General features: G+C 34.1%; 2 protein-coding genes and 1 long non-coding RNA gene across 5 annotated transcripts in view; 2 read left to right on the forward strand and 1 right to left on the reverse strand.

Annotated features, from left to right (window-relative positions):
• Positions 1-10,280, forward strand: part of LOC123525406 (serine palmitoyltransferase 1-like) — a 66,478-nt gene extending 56,198 nt beyond the window's left edge. For both annotated transcript variants that reach the window (XM_045304444.2, XM_045304445.2), the window contains exon 16: positions 539-10,280. In XM_045304444.2, the coding sequence (XP_045160379.2) occupies positions 539-545 (7 nt within the window). In that variant the 3' untranslated portion in view covers positions 546-10,280. The remainder of the gene's footprint in view (positions 1-538) is intronic.
• Positions 2,475-19,949, reverse strand: part of LOC128555504 (uncharacterized) — a 180,649-nt gene continuing 163,174 nt past the window's right edge. Inside the window, exon 2 of the long non-coding RNA XR_008370115.1 lies at positions 2,475-2,724. This is a non-coding gene — a long non-coding RNA (uncharacterized LOC128555504). The remainder of the gene's footprint in view (positions 2,725-19,949) is intronic.
• The window catches only part of LOC123525405 (serine/threonine-protein kinase PLK1-like), a 43,170-nt gene continuing 41,595 nt past the window's right edge, over positions 18,375-19,949 (forward strand). Inside the window, exon 1 of one of the 2 annotated variants that reach the window (XM_045304443.2) lies at positions 18,375-18,784. Coding sequence is in view for 1 of the 2 variants with exons in the window: in XM_045304442.2 (XP_045160377.2) it covers positions 18,880-19,092 (213 nt within the window). In the remaining variant the exon portion in view is untranslated. The other variant, XM_045304442.2, reaches the window with a different exon arrangement.

Raw genomic sequence — 19,949 nt, forward strand, 5'->3', positions numbered from 1 at the left:
TGAGATCTTAATATTTTAATCAACAGTTGTTTGCACGCAAATAAAGGAAATAAGATAGCCTTTTCATAAAATTGAGACGATAAAATGAGATCTTAATTTGGAGAAGAAAATTGTGAATTCGATTACAGTATTTCAAATAAAAAATGTTTTAGCTGTTTCTTCATATGTGCCATTTACGATCTATCATAAATAACGTTTGTAATACTTTTTTTTTTTTTTTTTGAAAATGTCACGAGTGTGTTATTTATTATTACGCATCACCGTTTCCTCTGCAAATGGTCTCAATGACAATTGGTAAAAACAAACTTCAACTTTCTTCGTATGTTGGTCAATGTTTGGGTCGCTCGAAACCATGGATAACTCGAGCATTTTGCTCATCCCCTTGCGACCTCGAGCGAGCGGTGTTTCACTGTATTTGTAAATTTATTTTAAAAAATTACAAAATATTCTAGAATCTAGAGGCAATCTTAGCATTAATGGTAACTTAGTGTGGGTTCCTACCAGTATGTCTATAACATGGCTTTAACTTTGATTTCAGCTCATGATATCCTTTTGATACAAGTATTTTACCAGAAAACCAAAAAAGCCTGAGATTGAAAAAAGCAGCCGAAAATACCATGATGAAACAGATGCTTGAATAGACATAGTAAAGGACACTCAATAAAACTACTAAGGAATGCTCAAAACATATTTTACGAAAATGAAAATTAGTTTTTGCTATTTTTGTTATGCTATAGTTTTTATGATTCAGTTTTCATATTGTGCTGTTGATTTATACTTTTTAAATTATTAAATGGTGTATTTATGTTAAAAAATTACAAATATAAGAATGATGATCAGTAGATGGAGGTGTGAACCGAAACTTGTAATTACTCATTGCATTTGGAGAACTTTATGACAATGTTCTGTATGAATTCATTTATCTATTTAAGAATGTTTGTGGATTTTGAATGAGTGGTTGAGACTATCATTTTTAGCTCACTGGAGAATGAAGTGGTCAGGGTTGAGCAAGTGTGATTGTCCTTTGTCTGTCGTCTGTCAAATACCTTTATTAACATATATTTAGAGGCCACAGTCCTTGAGCAGTCTCCATTAAACTCACTCAGAGTGAGTTGTGCCAATAGATCTGGACCCAGTTCGGTAATAGGACAGGTTGCTCTAATTACACAGGTCTTATGGCAGGTAAATTAGTTAAACTACGTCTGTCAGCCATATGTCAATTCTTGTTATATAATAGAGACCACATTTCATTTTTTAAAGCTCATGAACATTCCAGATGTAACATTTTCTGTCTGATATACATGAAACTTGATCAGAATAGGTTTTTTAGCTCACCTGAGCACGAAGTGCTCAAAGGTGAGCTTTAGTGATCACCCTGTGTCCGGCGTCCGTCGTCGTCCGTCGTCCGTCCGTCCGTCCGTCCGTCCGTCGTCAACAATTTGACTGTTAACACTCTAGAGGTCACATTTTTGACCCAATTTTAATGAAACTTGGTCAGAATGTTACCCTCAATAAAATCTTGGACGAGTTCGATATTGGGTCATCTGGGGTCAAAAACTAGGTCATCAGGTCAAATCAAAGGAAAAGCTTGTTAACACTCTAGAGGTCACAATTTTGGCCCAATCTTAATGAAACTTGGTTAGGATGTTACCCTCAATAAAATCTTGGACGAGTTCGATATTGGGTCATCTGGGGTAAAAAACTAGGTCACCAGGTCAAATCAAAGAAAAGCTTGTTAAACACTCTAGAGGTCACATTTTTGGCCAATCTTAATGAAACTTGGTCAGAATGTTACCCTTAATAAAATCTTGGACGAGTTCGATATTTGGTTATCTGGGTTCATAAACTAGGTCACCAGGTCAAATCAAAGGAAAAGCTTGTTAACACTGTAGAAGCCGCATTTATGACTGTATCTTCATGAAACTTGGTCAGATTGTTAATATTGATGATCTTAAGGTCCAGTTTGAATCTGGGTCATGTAGGATAAAAAAACTAGGTCACCAAGCCAAATCAAATGAAAAGCTAGTTTACACTGTAGAGGCCACATTTATGACCATACCTTAATGAAACTTGGTCAAAATGTTAATCTTGATGATCTATAGCTCAAGTTCAAATCTGGGTTAGGTGGGGTCAAAAACTAGGTCACTAGGTCATATCAAAGGAAAAGCTTGTTAACACTCTAGAGGCCACATTTATGACTATATCTTCATGAAACTTAGTCAGAATGTTAAACTTGATGATCTTTAGGGCAATTTTGAATCTGGGTCATGTTGGGTCAAAAACTAGGTCACCAGGTCAAATCAAAGGAAAAGCTAATTAACACTGTAGAGGCCACATTTATGACCATATCTTAATGAAACTTGGTCAGAATGTTTATCTTGATGATCTTTAGGTCAAGTTTAAATCTGGGTCAGATGGAGTCAAAAAACTAGGTCACTAGGTCATATCAAAGGAAAAGCTTGTTAACACTCTAGAGGCCACATTTATGACTATATCTTCATGAAACTTAGTCAGAATGTTAATCTTGATGATCTTTAGGTCAAGTTTAAATCTGGGTCATGTGGGGGCAAAAACTAGGTCACCAGGTCAAATCAAAGGAAAAGCTAGTTAACACTTTAGAGGCTACATTTATGACCATATCTTAATGAAACTTGGTCAGAATGTTGATCTTGATGATCTTTAGGTCAATAGGTCAGGTGAGCAATACAGGGCCTTCATGGCCCTCTTGTTTATTTAGTCTAGGCTGAGTTCGAAAATGAATTATATGTGATCAAAAAGTAGGTTTTCAATTTCTCTCTTGAGACCACATTTTTAAATCTTCATGAAACCTGGTCAGAATATTTGTGTTAATAAGTTTTATGTCTAGTTTGAAACTGTGTCATTTTACATACTTAAGTTGCAGCATCTTCTGTCAGATTTGAATGAAACTTGGCCAGAATTTTTGTTTTCTCAATATCATGGTCAAGTTTGAAACTAGGTTATTTGGGCTAAAAAACTATGACATTATCTTAATTTGTAGAAAATGTCATATCATCACTTCAGAGACCACATTTTCTGCCTTATTTAAACAAAATCTGTTCAGAATGTTGTCTCTGTGAAATCAGTTGCAATTGCAAACAAAGGTTTCAATGGACATTAAATCTAGGTCACTGGATTGAATCATAGAAAAACAATATTAACACAACAAGTCACATTTTTGACTGAATCTTCTTTGAAACATTTGAACCGCACCATGAGAAAACCAACATAGTGGCTTTGTAACCAGCATGGATCCAGACCAGCCTGTGCATCTGCGCAGTCTTGTCAGGATCCATGCTGTTTGCTTTCAAACCTTATTGCAATTAGAGAAACTTTTAGCAAACAGTATGGATCCTGACCAGACTGCGCAGTCTGATCTGGATCCATGCTGGTTGCAAAGCCGCTATGTTGGTTTTCTCATGGCGTAGCTCATTTCTTGTTTGTATAGTTTGATACTAAACACTTTTACTTTCATAATACAGTGTTTCATATAAGCAAGGTCAATCAAGATCAGGTGAGCGCTAAGGGCCATCACGACCTTCTTGTTTTGTTATATATACTATGACTTGTGCGTACATTAAAAACTTGTGCTTTGTCCAGGTGAGCTATATTAGTTAGTCATGACATTCTTAATGCTTTATCAGGTATCCTTTTGAACAAATTAAATATTTTGTATATTTAAAAAACAGTAGTTTTAATGCTGAAGATCAAGAAAATTTGAATTGCCAGGAATTTTTCATATTAATTATGTTTTTACTGTCGTTTTACATTTACATATTCTGTACAGTTATATTGTTTAAAGTTTTCTAAAGTTTAGTTACATTCTTTTGTCTGTGACTTAATTTATTTGGACAAGTTTTTACTTTGAGAGATTAATGATTGAACATTGTTGTAAATACAAAGTGAACAAAAGTAATACCTTGACTTACTAAGATTCAGGAGCTGCCATCTCGTACATTACAATGCCAATACTTACCTCAGCTAATTTTAATATTTTTTTTCAGAATTATTTAAAGTTACGTTTTAATAGTTGTAATAGCTTTTAATTGAGAAAGTCCCATTCATTCGAGTTGACCCTCAGCCATTGACATTTAAATTTGAAGTTTATGAATGATAAGTATTTCATTACTGTTTGTGACAGCATGCATAGAGCATGCAGTATATGTTAGTCAGAGATTTGTTTCATGCTGATAATTGAAACACTTTGAAGATTTATGCATTTTTTTTTTACATGTGAATATATGCTGCAACATATAATCATATTTTAATGTATGCATGTATATATATATATATATATATATATATATATATATATATATATATATATAGCTTTGAAACTTTTTCTATGTATGTAAGTGTGAACTGCAGTCATTCATAATTACAAGGCAATGAGGATGTTGGTTTTACCTTTTGTACAGTATTGCATGACAAAATTGGAAGTTGAGCCAGGTATGGAACATTAGAATAACACAAGAGACATTATCTGCCATGGAACAATGAATTATGGTTGAATGATCAGTCGGGGACCTCCGTGGCTGAGTGATTATGGTTTGAAACCTAGCTGGAGGTGTTGAATTTATCATATGAGGAAGCCATCAAGCTGACTAATGGAAATAATGCCAGGAATGGCAGTGGGGGTCTTTATTCGCTGTAAAAAACATGGAAAGTCACCATATGACCTAAATTGTGTTGACGTCACTATAAACCCAACAAAAACAAAACAAGATTGGTCAATCTGGAAAGGTTGTTAGTCTTGCGGTTGCATTAGGCAGATTTATGTTAAGACTTACTGGTAGTCATAATAACGTAATTTACCAAATAAATCTTAAACTTATTTTTAAATTACAACCATAATAGTTGTCATATCAATGAGGAGGGGGGGAGGGGATTAAAATGTACAAATGCAACAGCATGAAGATTATATATGAAAAAATGAAATAAGTCCAATTTAAATTACATGTTGTGGAATATGTTTTTCATGTTTGAAAATTTGATGGAAATATATGATTTTGTGGCCTTTCTGTAATTACCAGTAATGTGTGCATAGTGTTTCATGACTGTAAGTTTAAATTTGTAAATAATTATTTACCTGTGTGTATGAAGGCAACTTTCATTATTTATGTAGCACCTTATATATTGAAAGTATGGAAGTTTAGTGTTAGATTGATTGTAATTTTGTTTGAGATATATATATTCTCCATGAGTTGTCTTTCTTGGTAGACTATCCATAATTATTGTCCTTACTTTTTCTTTGTTTTTAGGAGAGAGGTTGAGATTTCATTGTAGGATTAAATAAGATTTTCTGTCGTATTCATGCAGTGTGTAAACCTTGCTGAATAATGCTCACATTGAAAAAATAAAGCCCTTTCGGAGCTTTATATTAAATGTGTGTGTAAATAGCAGGGTCTACACTGCATGAACACCAAAAAAAAATATTCCATATACTTCCAAATAAAACATGTTTCTACACCAATTTTTCAAATTTTTTTTTTTTAATTCAAATGATCTTGCTCTCCTCAACCAAAATTTAGAGAATTTCTTTTCTTTTTAATTTTGAATTGATATAGGAAATTATCTATTTAAGAAAATGAGTGCACACACGTTTTGTTCAGAATTTAAAATGTTACTGCAGTTTTTTCTAATATTGATGCTAATTGCTTTTGGCAATGATGCTGTGCTGAAATATATACTAAATCATGCAAAATTCTTGAATTAATAGATATTGGAATTATTTAGAAGCATATTCTAAAAATGGTCTGATAGACTGCTTCACATAAATGTAGTTTTGAACAGCAGATTTTACAAGTGTTTTCGGCCATGTAGATCTATGTCCTTATTTGTTTAACATTACAGTGTTCCTAATTTTGACACCACAAGTACTTACTGAAATATAGAATGAAAACCTAACAATTATGAAATCTTCACCACTCTGTTATTAGTGATTTGAATGGCATTTGTATGTTTTTATATTTCTTGATCTCTATCTGTAATAATTTTGTTTTCATCATTTTTTTAAAATTGCTCTTGAAAAGTTTGTGTTGTTGTGTTTCATTAAAATCTTCCAATCACCAAATATGGAAAACCAAATTGAGACAAAAGTCTTGATCCTTGCCATATCCTTACCATTAAATATAACTTAATCCTTGATTATTTTTTGTCAGCCTGTTTTATTAAGACTGAAGTAATTAATCATAAGTTTAATTATGCCTGCTTTTGAAGAAGAAGGGGGGTGTTTTTTTTGCTCACGCCTTTTGGTCAGTCTATAGGATAGTTTAGTAGACAGTTTGGTTTCCGGACTTTTAATTTAAGACTGTTTGGCCTACATTGACCAGACTTTATAGGATCATTGCCTATGGTTAGTAGATGACATTCTATTCTTTGGGGGGAGTGGGGATGGGCAAAATAGATTCAGATCAGTATCTTACAAACACTAGGGCCTACACTCAATAGGATGATTGCCTGTGATGACTAGATGACCCCTATTACTTTTGGTTTTAGTAAGTTAAAGGTCAGGGAAGTATATGAGACAATAAGATTCAAAACAGTTTCTGGTTAATAAATGGACATTGCTTTTGCCTAGGACTGTTGGACTTCATAGAATGGTCAGAAGTTGACCCCAATTGTTTCGAAGTTAGTAGATGCATTCTGATCAATTACTGGAGAAGGCATGGACCTACAGTGATCATGCTTCATAGGATGATTCCCTTTAGTCAGAATACAACCCCCAATGTTTTTGGGTCAGTAGGGCAAATTCAAGTGTGACCTTGAAACTAAAAATGGTTTCTGACCAACAGGTGGGAACACTTGTGCTACAGTCGTTCATAGGATGATTGGAAGTTTTCAGTAAATTTCAAAAACAGTTCAAGGGATCAGTATGTCAAGGTCAAAGTCACAATGAACTTGAGACTTAAAATGGCTTCTTATCAGTAGCTTGGGGATGCTGGGGTATGTTTTGGGGGTTCAGTAGATCAAAGGTCAAGATCACAGTAATTTTTAAACTTAAATGATTGAAGATATACAGCTCAGTAATGCTTTGGCCTAAGATGTATAGATTTTATAGTGTGATCCTCTATAGCCAGTAGATGACCTCTATTGTTTTGTTATTTGGTCGGTCAAGGTCACAACATACTAGAGACTGACTATTACACACCGAGTTACCTCTGACAGGTCATATGGGGGGGCATTAGTGTTTTACAAAACATATTTTTAATTAAGTTATATTTGTACATTCAACTTCAAACATTGCCCTTTTTGCCCTTTTATCGTCCTTACCTGAAATGAGTTTATTTAATTTCCTTGCTTCCTGTCCATTATAGTAACTCTTTGCTCTGTAGGGAATATCAAGAATTCAACAAACATTTGTATGTGTTATATCAATTTGTGGGATGTGTTCCAAGTTGTAAGTTAAAACGGAGCTTGCTAAATGGCCTTTCACTGAAGTTGGTACTAGGGTGTGAGAGAGGTGTTGCACATTTCATTTCCATTCATGAACACACTTAAAGCAAGTCTGCTGTTGTTTGCTTGGTTACAGATCTTTTTGTTGATTTGATTGCTTTATGCTGGCATACCCAGATAAATGGATGTTTGACTAAGAACTTAAGATGTAGGGTTTTGAGCAATGATATGATGCATTGATGGTAATTTACCTGAATATTTCTCTGTCATAAGACAGCTGAAAAGACATTTTATATATAAAAATCACTGTCAGTTAGTTTGCCTGTCTGTTCACATCACACTGTGTCTCAGCTTTAACTTGTAAACAGTTCAAGAGATTCAATGAAACATTACATAAATGTAAATCATGATGAGAGCAATCAGGTCTTTACCTCCAAGGTCAAGGTCAGGTCTGTACCACCAAGGTCAAGGTCATAGGCAAGAAGTTTTATCCTAAACTGACCAAGGTAAGGGCCCTTTTACTTTGTGGCATTTATTACTTAATACAGTGAAACACCGCTCACTCGAGCATCGATGACTTGAGCACCCGGGCTCGCTCGAGCAATTCATGTGGTCCCGGCCGATTTCCTTCAATTTTCTTTGCGAAATTACCATGGCTGGGTCGAGCATCGATAACTCGATCGCTCGAGCATGACACCTGATCCCTGTGTATTCATTTATTCTTTGTTTCTTCTGGCAAGCTCGAGCAGAAGTGTCAAAATTTTTCACACCTTCGGCGTCAGAATGTATCGGTTAATCAAAAAATTTTCACACACCGCGAGAATTGCGTAGTCTATTCCCAGACTATCTTAAATTTGTTAGTCGGTATATTTGATCTTATAATGAGATTGATAAACGGTTTAAGAAAAGTTTTATTGATCAAATATCGATCAATTACTGATTACTTGAAACATCTTTTCTGCGGGATCGAGAAGATAGTTATGAGATCTTAATATTTTAATCAGCAGTTGTTTGCATGCAAATGAAGGAAGTAATATAACCTTTTCATTAAATTGAGACGATAATTATGATATGCACTTGCTGATGAATATAAATAAAAAGTCTTAGTTGTTTCTTCACATGTGCCATTTACAAATTACCTATTGAAACGTCTATCAAAGATAACGTTTGTAATACGTTTTTTTCATTTAAAATGTCACAAGTATGTTATTATTACGCATCACCGTTTATTCTGCAAACGGTCCCGATGAAAATTGGTACAAGTATCTTCAATTTTCTTCGTATGTTGGTCAATGCTTGGGTCGCTCGAAACCATGGATAACTCGAGCATTTTGCCCATCCCCTTGCGACCTCGAGCGAGCGGTGTTTTACTTAACTTTTTTACAATACAGAGGATTTGGGTCATTTGGGATTGGAACTGTGGGTGTTATTAGTGTGAATAGCCCTATGGTCCTTTCATAGGGGTTTATGCCATTAAGATATAGGATTAATAGTTCCTGTCTTAAAAGAAGTGGTTTTAATAATGAGGTGGTCTTTATTAAGGAATGTTCTTAATATGGGGTTCTGCTGTAGTTCGGTCAGTGTTAGAAATTAAGATTTTATTTGAAAATATTAATGTCTTTCATTGTCTACTTTCCTGTTGTTTAACATTTTGAAAAAAAGTATTTAATTTAGCTAAAATATTTAGTGATAGGGTTTTAAATATCATAATAGAGGTATAAAAAACGCATCTGTTAAGGTAGTTCTGCATGTTTGATAAACTGGAAGTGATGGCATAATGTCATTTATCAAGAAACCGTAGAATAAAAAATGGATTCGGCATACGGAAATCAAAATCATTTTATGAATTAATTGCAACCTGTGAGTAAATTTGTTACAATGGCACTGTTACTGTCTTTCCAAAGTTAAAATATGATACTGAAAAAATTAGACATGTTAAATAATTCAAAATAATGTTAAAAAATTAGCGTGGACTGTGCGGTTCACTTTAATCTTGGAAAATATCTCGTAAAATAAGCACATGGACCTATTCATTTTACTTCATTACATTGTAGGCCATATGTTTATGTACAACAGTGAGAAGTTTCATTATAATCTAGATGCATTGTATAAAAAATTCTATTTGCGAAAATGTTATGAAAGTTATGATTTTCGCATAGACTCCCATTCTGAAAAATTGCGTGAGGTCCAACTTTTTCAAATCAGTCTAGCAAAAAATCAAACTCTTGACCCTATCTTTTTTATTTGCTGTATTTTCTTAGTATATTCTGAAGTTTTAAAAAATCAGAGTTTATTCAAATTCTACATTGTAGAAAAAATTTTGATCCAAACATGCATAACTACCTTAAATGAAGACAGCCAGAACTATGCACTGGTCTGTACATCTTCAGAGGTAAATTGTTGATAAGCAATCTGTAAATTGTTTAATATAACATACATATGCAAATCAGTTATTTCTTTTTGTCAAAATTTTGTGTTCAGATTAGGGACTTTCACATCCACAGGATGTTATAATGATCAACATCTGTCTAATTTTTGTCACAATATTGATTTGAAATAATACTTTTTCCAAAAGAAATTACAATTAATTCTAAAACCTTAATTGCCACGTTACTGTTAACCAGTTAACTATTGACATCCATGACTTTTATATGATAAAAAATGATTTTAAAAAATTTGCATTTCATCTCACACTTGTACTTCTGATTTGAATAGAGTAATTTTTATTCCCAAGAATTTTGTACAAAATGTGTCTTTGGATGTATATTTTACTTCACAAGTTAATCCTGTATTTAATTTACTATGACTTTGTAACTTATTGTGATAGTATTTATACTTTTGATTCAAAAATAAACTTTAAATATTAAGCTTTGTGTTTGGAGTTTGTGTACAAGGGAAACAACCCATGCGGTCCTGTAACTTTATTTAATATCACTGTAAACTTGCATTATCTGTCGAGCTACAAGCATTAAAATCAGGTGGGTCTCCAGTACTGTAAAATCATTTCATTTTCTTGGCATCAAATGTCCTGGTGTAAGCCGGAAATGGGGACTTAAATTTCCTGGATTTCAAATTTTAAAGATTTTATTTGTTGAAATATAATTTTATGGTTGACACAACCATGAAATCCATGAACAAATAGTCCTCGTTTCTTGAAGAAAAAATTGGTGACGATTCAATAGCAAATAAAATATCTTTAAGTAAAATACATGTGATACTTTTAGACTTGCTTTATTGTATTCCTATACAAAAAATATAAATATGAAAGACCTTTTTAACTTCACAAACTTGAATTTTTGGGCTAGAAGAAAATCAAGGATGAGGTACAATAATTTAGAAAAAGTAATCTTTCTTTACTTGTGTATTACAAATTTTATGTTATGTTTTTGTCATAAAATGGATGTTTAAAAAAATATTTTGTACATGTTAACGATGACTGGCCATTGATTCCTTGACTTTGTGTCCTTCAGTCACAAGGTGAATGATTTATACATAATTATTTAGGGATAATGACCTCAATATTTTCTATGTTCAAATTTCAATTTATATCATCACCTATACAAATATTAAATGCATTGTGCAGGTCATTTAACTGTAGCCTTCCAAGATGTCTCGTTTAACACATGTTGTTGACTTTCTGACACCCAAGTGTACAATATTTTAACTTGTATTCAAAGTTTTATTACCTGTTTTCATGTACTTTGATTGTCAGAGGACAGTATTCTGCTTGTTAAGGGAGAAAAATCTCAACCTATATGAAAGATCTATACTGTGTCTCAATTCATAAGCTCACTTCGACCCAAGACTTCAAACCACAAAAAATGTAAATACATAAAATGTCCTTGTCCAGTTAGAATCCAAAATGTTTTTTTATCTATCTTCAGCTGAACCTATGTTCTCCATGCTGATTCAGTCGACCACATGTTGTCTTTTATACTCCATATCTGTATTTTGTTGGGAAGCTGTCATAGAACAAGGGTCTATAATTGTTATAAATTATTTTTTTAGTTTATACTAAATTCTTGCTTGATTATGATGAAATCTTGAAGTTTTTTTAATTACTCTCTCAAATCCACTTCCTGGAAAATGTTATGAAAAGGTAAGTTCATGATCCCGGTGGGACTCCAACCCTCAACCTCTTGTTTGAGTCATTGGTTCGAGCGACACCACCACTGCCCTTATAGTGAAAATGACTGTGCACTTTTCATATGCCTGTGAAACACAACATTATATTGGTATATGAACACCTGCAGCCGGCGGCGTCTAGTAAAGTCGTCTGCTCTCTAACTTCAGCTGTTCTTACCCTTGGTCACAATTTTAATGGGCATAATATTACGGCCAAGTTCGATAACCAGCTGGATTGTCCGAGAGGCTCTGTAGTTATGGCCCTTGAATTAGTACAAATTGTGAAAATTGATAGTCTGCTCTCTAACTAGAGTAGTTTGTATCCAATGTTCATCATTACTGTTCATGATGTTGATGGACATAATATCTCAGACAAGTTTGATAACCAGCCGGATACTCCCTCCCTGAATTACTTAAAAATTGCAAAAATTGACAGTGCCCAGTTAATAACTTAAATGGTTCTGATCAAATGCTCACCAAACTAAGTCAGCATGTTTATGGGCATATTATCTATGCCAGGTTCACTTATCAGGTGGATAGTGTTTTTACTATAGAGTTGTGGCCCTTGAATTAATTGAAATTGAGAAAACTGACAAGTCTTCTCAATAAGTAGAGTATTTTAGAAGTAAAGTAAAGGGCATATATTGTGAAATAACGTTTTCTTTTTCACATTGTCTCTGTTACAGTAAGTCTGTAACTGTGTTCTATATTACTCAAGATGTTAAAAATAACTATTAATTCTCTTTTTTCCTACCTCTTTAAAAGATTTATCTCATGACCCAGGCCCATTAAGACTTCTTGTCAGAGAATTATTTATAAACAATGAGAGTTAACAAAGGGTAAAACACTTCGTTCAAACTCTGTAATTATATCTACTACTGTGTGTAGATATCTAAATTATCCTGAAGTTCTCTTTATGTGGCTCTTACATACTTATGTGATGAAAGATAAAATATAAAAGCTATAATTGTGTGACATAATACAAAAAGTATTGTTTTCTGTACAAAGTATTGGTATCCCTTTATGATAAAGTTACTACTTGGTAAAGAAAAAAAGACGTCTTAAGATCTTTAATTTCATCAGCAATGAAAATAGTGTAATTTTATATGCATTTTTTGTATCGTCAATTGTCGCCAGTGGCTATTTTCATCTTTGTTAAGGTAATAATGATGTAGGGACTATTTATATACCAATTTACAGTGAAATGACATTTAGATGTGATGTTTAAAAACAGATATGCGTAATGAATGTTAATTACTTATAATTGATGAATGTGCCTTCAAAATGAATTTCAATTATCTCTGTACAAGGTAGTTTACACTTACTAGATACTCCATTTCAATTAAAGTTATGGAGAGGAAATATTAATTGTTTTCCAAATTTTGACTTTTGTTGTTTTCTTGTATACCTTAGATCTTCAATTTTTTTTCTTATTGTCTACATATCCCAGTTTTACATCATAGCTGAAAAGTGATTAAAACATTTTTTTTTTTTTTAAATCAAATTATGGCCTTTTCATTCGACAGCTGACATAGCAAAGACTGAAAACATTGTAACATGTTTTTTTTAGCTCAAGGTAAGCTTTTATGATCGCCCTTCGTCCATCTGCCCGTCGTCCGTCTGTCCACAATTACTTGTGAACATGGTAGAGATCACATTTTGCAATCAATTTTAATAAAACTTGCACAGAACTTGTATTGGCATAATATCTTGGTTCCTTTTGAAAACTGGCCAGATCCCGTCATGGGTGCTATTTTGGCTTTTGCATCCATATAGAGACTTCATTTATGGTTTGATTTGATACAAACTTGCAAAATATCTTTAACAACAATAGATCTTGGATTCCATGATCCGTCAGATCCGATCATAGGTTCAGGAGTTACGGCCCCTGATTAAACCCGGAAAGAGCCAAAATTTGTTAATTTTTACCTTGTGAACACAATAGAAGTAACATTTTACATTCTATTTAAACCACACTTACATACAACTTAAGTCACAAAAAGATCTCGGTTCCTTTCGAAAACTGGCTAGATTCCATTATGGGTTCTAGAGTTACTGCCAAAATTTTTCTATTTTGGCCCTTTCTGCCATAAAGAGCTTTGATTTGATACAAACTTGCACAGAACGTTTATCTTGATGATGTTTAGGCCAAGTTCGAAACTTGGTCATGAGGGGTCAAAAACTAGGTCACCAGGTCAAATCAAAGAAAAAGCTTGTTGACACTCTTGAGGTCACATTTATGACATACTGTGAAATCATAAATGTTCCTGGGAGACTAATTTTCGTGGTTGAGTCAATCCACAAAATCTAATCCCAAAGAACAAGTAAAATTACCATTCATTTTATGTTCAAATGTTGAAATCCACGAATTCATATCCCCACGAAATTGCTGTTTTGACCAAAACCACGAAATTTCATGCCCACGAAATAAAATGATTTTATAGTACTTATCTTCATGAAACTTGGTCAGTATGTTTATCTTGATGATTCCTAGGCCAAGTTTGAAGCTGGGTCATGTGGGGTCAAAAACTACAGTTGACACTGTATTAAGAGACCGCCCAAGGGACTGCTAAAAAGTGGTCTCCTAATAGAATGGTCTCTTAATGAATTTCTGTCAGGTGCAGAAAAAAGTTATTTTTATTTGTAAATGTACTTTGCGTTTAGCCTATGTGGATGCCATGATGGCGAAAAACTACATGCATGATTTCAAAATCTGTTTGAAGATCATGAACAAAGGTTAATTGCATTCAGTCAGGTGCAAAATGTACTCAGCGAGTACACAGGTGAAGAAATGCACGTCGGGAATTTGGTACCCGGTTGCTTAATAGATACTTTTGTCGAATATTTTACCAGTCGGGACTACATTAGTGTGGTCGCTAGTTGTTTAATAAAAAAGTCGTTTAATGGAATGAATTTATGTAATGAAAACATTCGGGAGGGATTCTGACCGGTCGCTTAATAAAAAAGTCGCTTAATAGAGGTGGTCGCAAGTACGATGTCGACTGTAGGTTACCCGCTCAAATCAAAGGAAATTAGCTTGAACATATAACACGTACTCTACAGGCCATATTTATGACCCTATCTTCATGAAACTTGGTAAGAATGTTTATCTTGATGTTTCCTAGGCAAAGTTTGGAACTGGGTCATGTGGGGTCAAAAACTAGGTCATCACTCAAATCAAAGGTAAAGGTTGTTAACAGGGTAGAGGCCACATTTAAGACCCTAGCTTCATAAAACTTGGTCAGAATGTTTATCTTGATGATTCCAAGGCCAAGTTTATGGTCATCATGACCATGATCATTGTTTATTTTCTGCACATCCTCACTTTATTCAAATGAGTTTTAATAGAAAAGTAAATGGATTATTTTTATCTTTGTCATTGACTTTGTACAGAAATTCAGATGAATTTCATTGAACGTAACTTTTACAGAAATGTAAATGGATTTTCTCTGAATATGGTCATTGCCTTCTTACAGAAATGTAGATGGACATCAACTGTTCATAACCTTTGTACATAATGTAAATGGATTTTCTCTGAATTTGGCCATAGCCTTATAGAAATGTTCCACTAAATGGACTTCCCATGAGCTCGGTCATAGCCTGTAAATGCATTTTTACATTATATGGTGATAGCCTAAACAAACTTCACTGAAAGTGGTCATGGTCTTTGATAGGTAATTTCTATGGACTATGTCAGTGACATTATAAGTTCACTTATTATAGGTGTTTGTTCATATACAGACCTGGTATTTTTAGGACTGGTCCTGATTTCAAGCCTTTTACTGCCAGAACTTCCCTATATAACTCTATTAGGCTTTTAGACTTTTCAATTTTTGACCGACTCCCATGTCTGAAATTTGTATAATGTACTTTGCAACTACTTAAATGTTCAATTAAGGATCAAGATGCTTGTCTTGTCTTATCTATTGTTGGATAATGTAACATACAACAATTTTCATAGTAACTAAGGTATAATTTTGTGTCCATTTTTCATGAGCTGTTCTGTTTTGCTGTCTAGGCATTATACTTTTATAAAGGATTGTGTATCCTTATATGTATGAATGTTAGATATGTTCTCATTAATTGAAGCAAAAATAATTGATTTACAATTGTACAGAGGTATTAACTTTCATTTCTCCTTACATTCTTACGTTTCACTATTATTTCCGTTCATGCTCATTTTAAAGACATCCTCAGCTGAGGTCATACGGTGTTATGGGAACTTTGTGTTTTTCATAATAAACTGCTTGTTTATAGAATGGGGAAGATATTCTATATAAAAAACAATAGAACAGATGTTAAAGTATATGTTGATAGTTGGTTATAAAGTTATTATGCTATATGAGAGAGACCCTTACATCAGGTAAAACAGATGTTAGCAGAGCTAGAGAGAATGGAGTGTAATGGAAGGGGACTTTTAACCTTTACCCTGCTAAACTTCTAAAGTGGACTGGTCCATCATTTGATTTGGACAGTACCATTTATTATTCAAAGGGGTGTTCACTGAAAATTAACTGAAGGAATAGCGAACGGTGCAGACCATGATCCGTGCAGGCTGAACTTGGTCTGCACTGACCACAAAGGCAGAATAACTTGCCGCCATGCAGCAGGCTGATCTTGGTCTGCACTGACCGCAAAGGCAGAATAACTTGCCGCCATGCAGCAGGCTGATCTTGGTCTGCACTGACCGCAAAGCCAGAATAACTTGCCGCCATGCAGCAGGCTGATCTTGGTCTGCACTGACCGCAAAGGCAGAATAACTTGCCACCATGCAGCAAGCTAAAGGTTATAGGGGTCTCCTCCCAGATATGCATCACAAATTATCTTTTTATTATAAAATGTCGAAAACGGTAATGCTGTGTGTTTAAAGTTTTATGCAGGACAGCAACATACCATCTATTTTACTTATTGTTACCGTGTGACTAACACAGTAGAAAACTTACTTATCTAAATCCTATTTGATTGAAAGAATTGTAGACTTTGAATGCTAAAACAAGGTTCTTTCACACAATGAAATACAGAAGAGAGATCGACTCTTTTAATTTTACCTATGCTTTCATGTAATAAAACAAGAGATGGTATCACAGAGTTCTGGCAAAAGTAAGCCAGATTTGTGTTGATAAAATCATTTCAGGCGCTTTACTTACTGTGAGATTAGCTCTATACACATGTGAGGAAATGTTATGATTTTTTCTAGGAACATCAAAAATAGGTTGAGCTGATATGCCCCAGTGGGCTTTCTGTACTAAACAAGCTTTCGTAGAGACTATCAGAGGTAGATAAGAACAGCCTAATCACCTGCTGTATTTAGATATTTAAAGATAAGTTTGTTTCACAAAAACAGCTGCATATGCCGGATATGGGATAATGTTAGATAAGAATCCATACGATTTTCCAATACCTGACATTTTAAAACATTTAAATGCATGTATACGTACTCAGTGATACATAGGAACATGGGTTATGTATTTTGCGGTTTCATGATGAGAAACGATTTCTTTTTCTTTTTTTTTTTCTTTTTTTTCTTTTTTTTTTTTTTTTTTTGCTTTATGAAAAATGCTTTTGAAACTCGAAATTAAGAATTTAAAAATATAATTTATTGTGAAATATATCATTAAATTACCATGTCTGCGTACATGCTTACAGAAATAAAAATGTGTATTTTGCACGAGTATCTTTATATCTGATTATATACGAGAAAATGAACCGGTCTATATAGATACAATTGTATAATAGTAATATATGTATGTTATCAATACATTGTTCATATGTTACCTAATTAAACACATTTACATAAAATGGCGAATAAATGCGACACCAAATTATGTTATTGTAAAATGACTGTATAGCTGTCGTGTCATCACCTAATACAATAAGATATATTATCACATATTGATTATAACTGTGTTGTTAATACACGTGTGATCAATATTATGTACATGATAAATGTACTATATATAATTAGAGACCTCAGTCCCTACCTTATATGCAGTTCATCTTAGTTTCTGTTTCACACTGACCTATCGATTATACTGCCATCGATTAATTACTTTGCACAAAGTACCTATTAATAAGATAATGTTGTCGCTGGACTGTGCCATTTTTCGTGAGTGTCATTTTGTAACGGTATCCACACCATCTTCCTCTCAGTCTTGTCTCTGGTTAGTATTCGCACAGTCCTCCCACTTGCTTATACCAAAGAGCTATAAAAATAATGTATTTTATAGTTCTTTGCTTATACCTACCTCTATGGTATTTCAGTTTATTTTTCTTTACCCTGTATTTTCCACTTCCTTCCTCAAATAGAATGTAGGTCAAAACCCTTCGCGGATAATAAAAAACCAACCCGCTGGGGTAGGACAACCCCGCCCCCCCCCCCACCCACCCACACACACACACACACACACACACATATACACACACACACACGTCTTTGTACAATTACGGCGATATTATATGTTTTGAGCCTGAAATTGCACGTGCACAGAAAAAAACAGACTACCTCGTTCCCTAGACGTTTTATGATATTTTTATTAATTACGCAAAATCTTAGTGTCGGTGGTTATAAATCTTTAATATCTTGCGTTAAGACATATGTTTCTAATTCATTTTGCTATCATTACGTAAAATCTGACATGTTCTTTAACAACAGTAACTGTATTTCAGCAGCTGCTTCTAAGCCTGTCTTATCGTGTGAAATAAGAAATAGTTTTGAGGGTTAGGAAAACTCACAACCCGTTTTCTTTGTGTATAAAATGCTATTCAATTTCACTGGGTCGAAACGATCCACGGGCGAATGCGCAAGGATTTCCCGTGGTAGCCGATGACATCACGAAAACCTCGATCTACTTTCAGTTAACAGCTGACTGTCAAGGTGTATACACATTCATGTACATGAATAATACCTGTACAATTTTACACAGGTGTGACATTCAATAATAAGTAGCGAATAATATTTCTTTTGAAGAGGTGTTTATTTAATATTTTATGAAATATTTAAGGGAGACTAACGGAGAAGGATTAATTGGTGATTTATCAGCGGTAGGCAGGACTGGACATATTCCGTTATAATACTGTACATTACAAGTGCTTAAGAAAATTGGACAGCCTTAGTCAGTTTGTTTTAACCACCGTGGGAAAAAGACGGTAGACGGAATTGTTAATGCTGTAATTGGAATCTAACTGTGACAGAAATTGGAATAGCATAAAATCTTCTTTCCAGTGTTTTTGTTGATAGTATTGACTTGTACGTATTATTTTTATTTTTTTGTTATTATAAAACTGGTCATACATGAGTGTAATTCAAATTATAGTGTTCAAACCAGTAACTTATCAGTTGTAATGTCAGTTGATATTCTGCCAGCCAAAGTGGCCCAGGGTCCTTCGTTTAAGTATCCACATCTGACAAACATGAAGGAGGCCAGGCTGCCAAACGTGGCCCCAATGAAGAGAAGGGATTCGAAGGGAGTGAATATTTCAAACTTTGATCCAAACTGCATTATATACAACTCAAATACAGACACTACATATCTTAGAGGAAAACTACTTGGAAAGGTAATATTAACTATTTTCTTTACCTCTTCCTAAAACAACGATATACAGAATGTGACAAAAATCATACCAAAATTTGCCCAATTTGGTGTACAGAATTTATTTCACAGCTGATATGTTCTACGCTGCTTCCCATGAAAAATAATTGTGACTTTTATAGACGTGAAAAACGCCCTTATGCGGCAACTCTTTGAGTGTTATTGTCCGATAACAACATCATTTGATTAAAGATTATCTTGTGTAGAACTAGTCACAGCGAGTGTAACCCAAGGGGCTGCTACAGTGTCAGGGAAAAAATTACCACATCAGTTCGTGCCAGAGGCTGCATGTGCTTCTTAATTGTTCATAACCAGTCTTTGTCTTTAAGAATACTGGAGTGTCAAGACGCCACGACGCACACACTGTTTACTGTTTAAAAAATATTGATTTTAAAGAAGAACCACTGTAATTCAACACTGGACCTACCGTTCATTGATTCAAAAAACGAATTGTTTTTTATGTCTCAGCTCATTAACATTACCAAATTAACTACTGGGCTTTGACTAATGCATGTTGTCTTTTTTTGTTACAACATTGTCTACGTCAACAATATTCTTTAATTATAAGAACACTTTCCAAAGTATATACTGGACATCCAGGGTCAAATAAATGTAAAACAATGACCGCTCGATATTGCAACTGGATGGGGGAAATGCTCGAGTCATCCAGGGTTCCGAGCGACTCCAAGATATAAGGAAAGTCGGTCCTAGTCTGCATTGCTCTAGCGAGCGGTGTTATGCTGTATTCCCGTTGAAATAAGCCTTTGATTTTTGTTGTTTTTTTTTCTTGTCAAGAAATATTTCTTATGTAGCTCATGACCC

Source organism: Mercenaria mercenaria, chromosome 3 (genome assembly GCF_021730395.1).
Source record: "Mercenaria mercenaria strain notata chromosome 3, MADL_Memer_1, whole genome shotgun sequence".
NCBI classification, from domain to species: domain Eukaryota; kingdom Metazoa; phylum Mollusca; class Bivalvia; order Venerida; family Veneridae; genus Mercenaria; species Mercenaria mercenaria.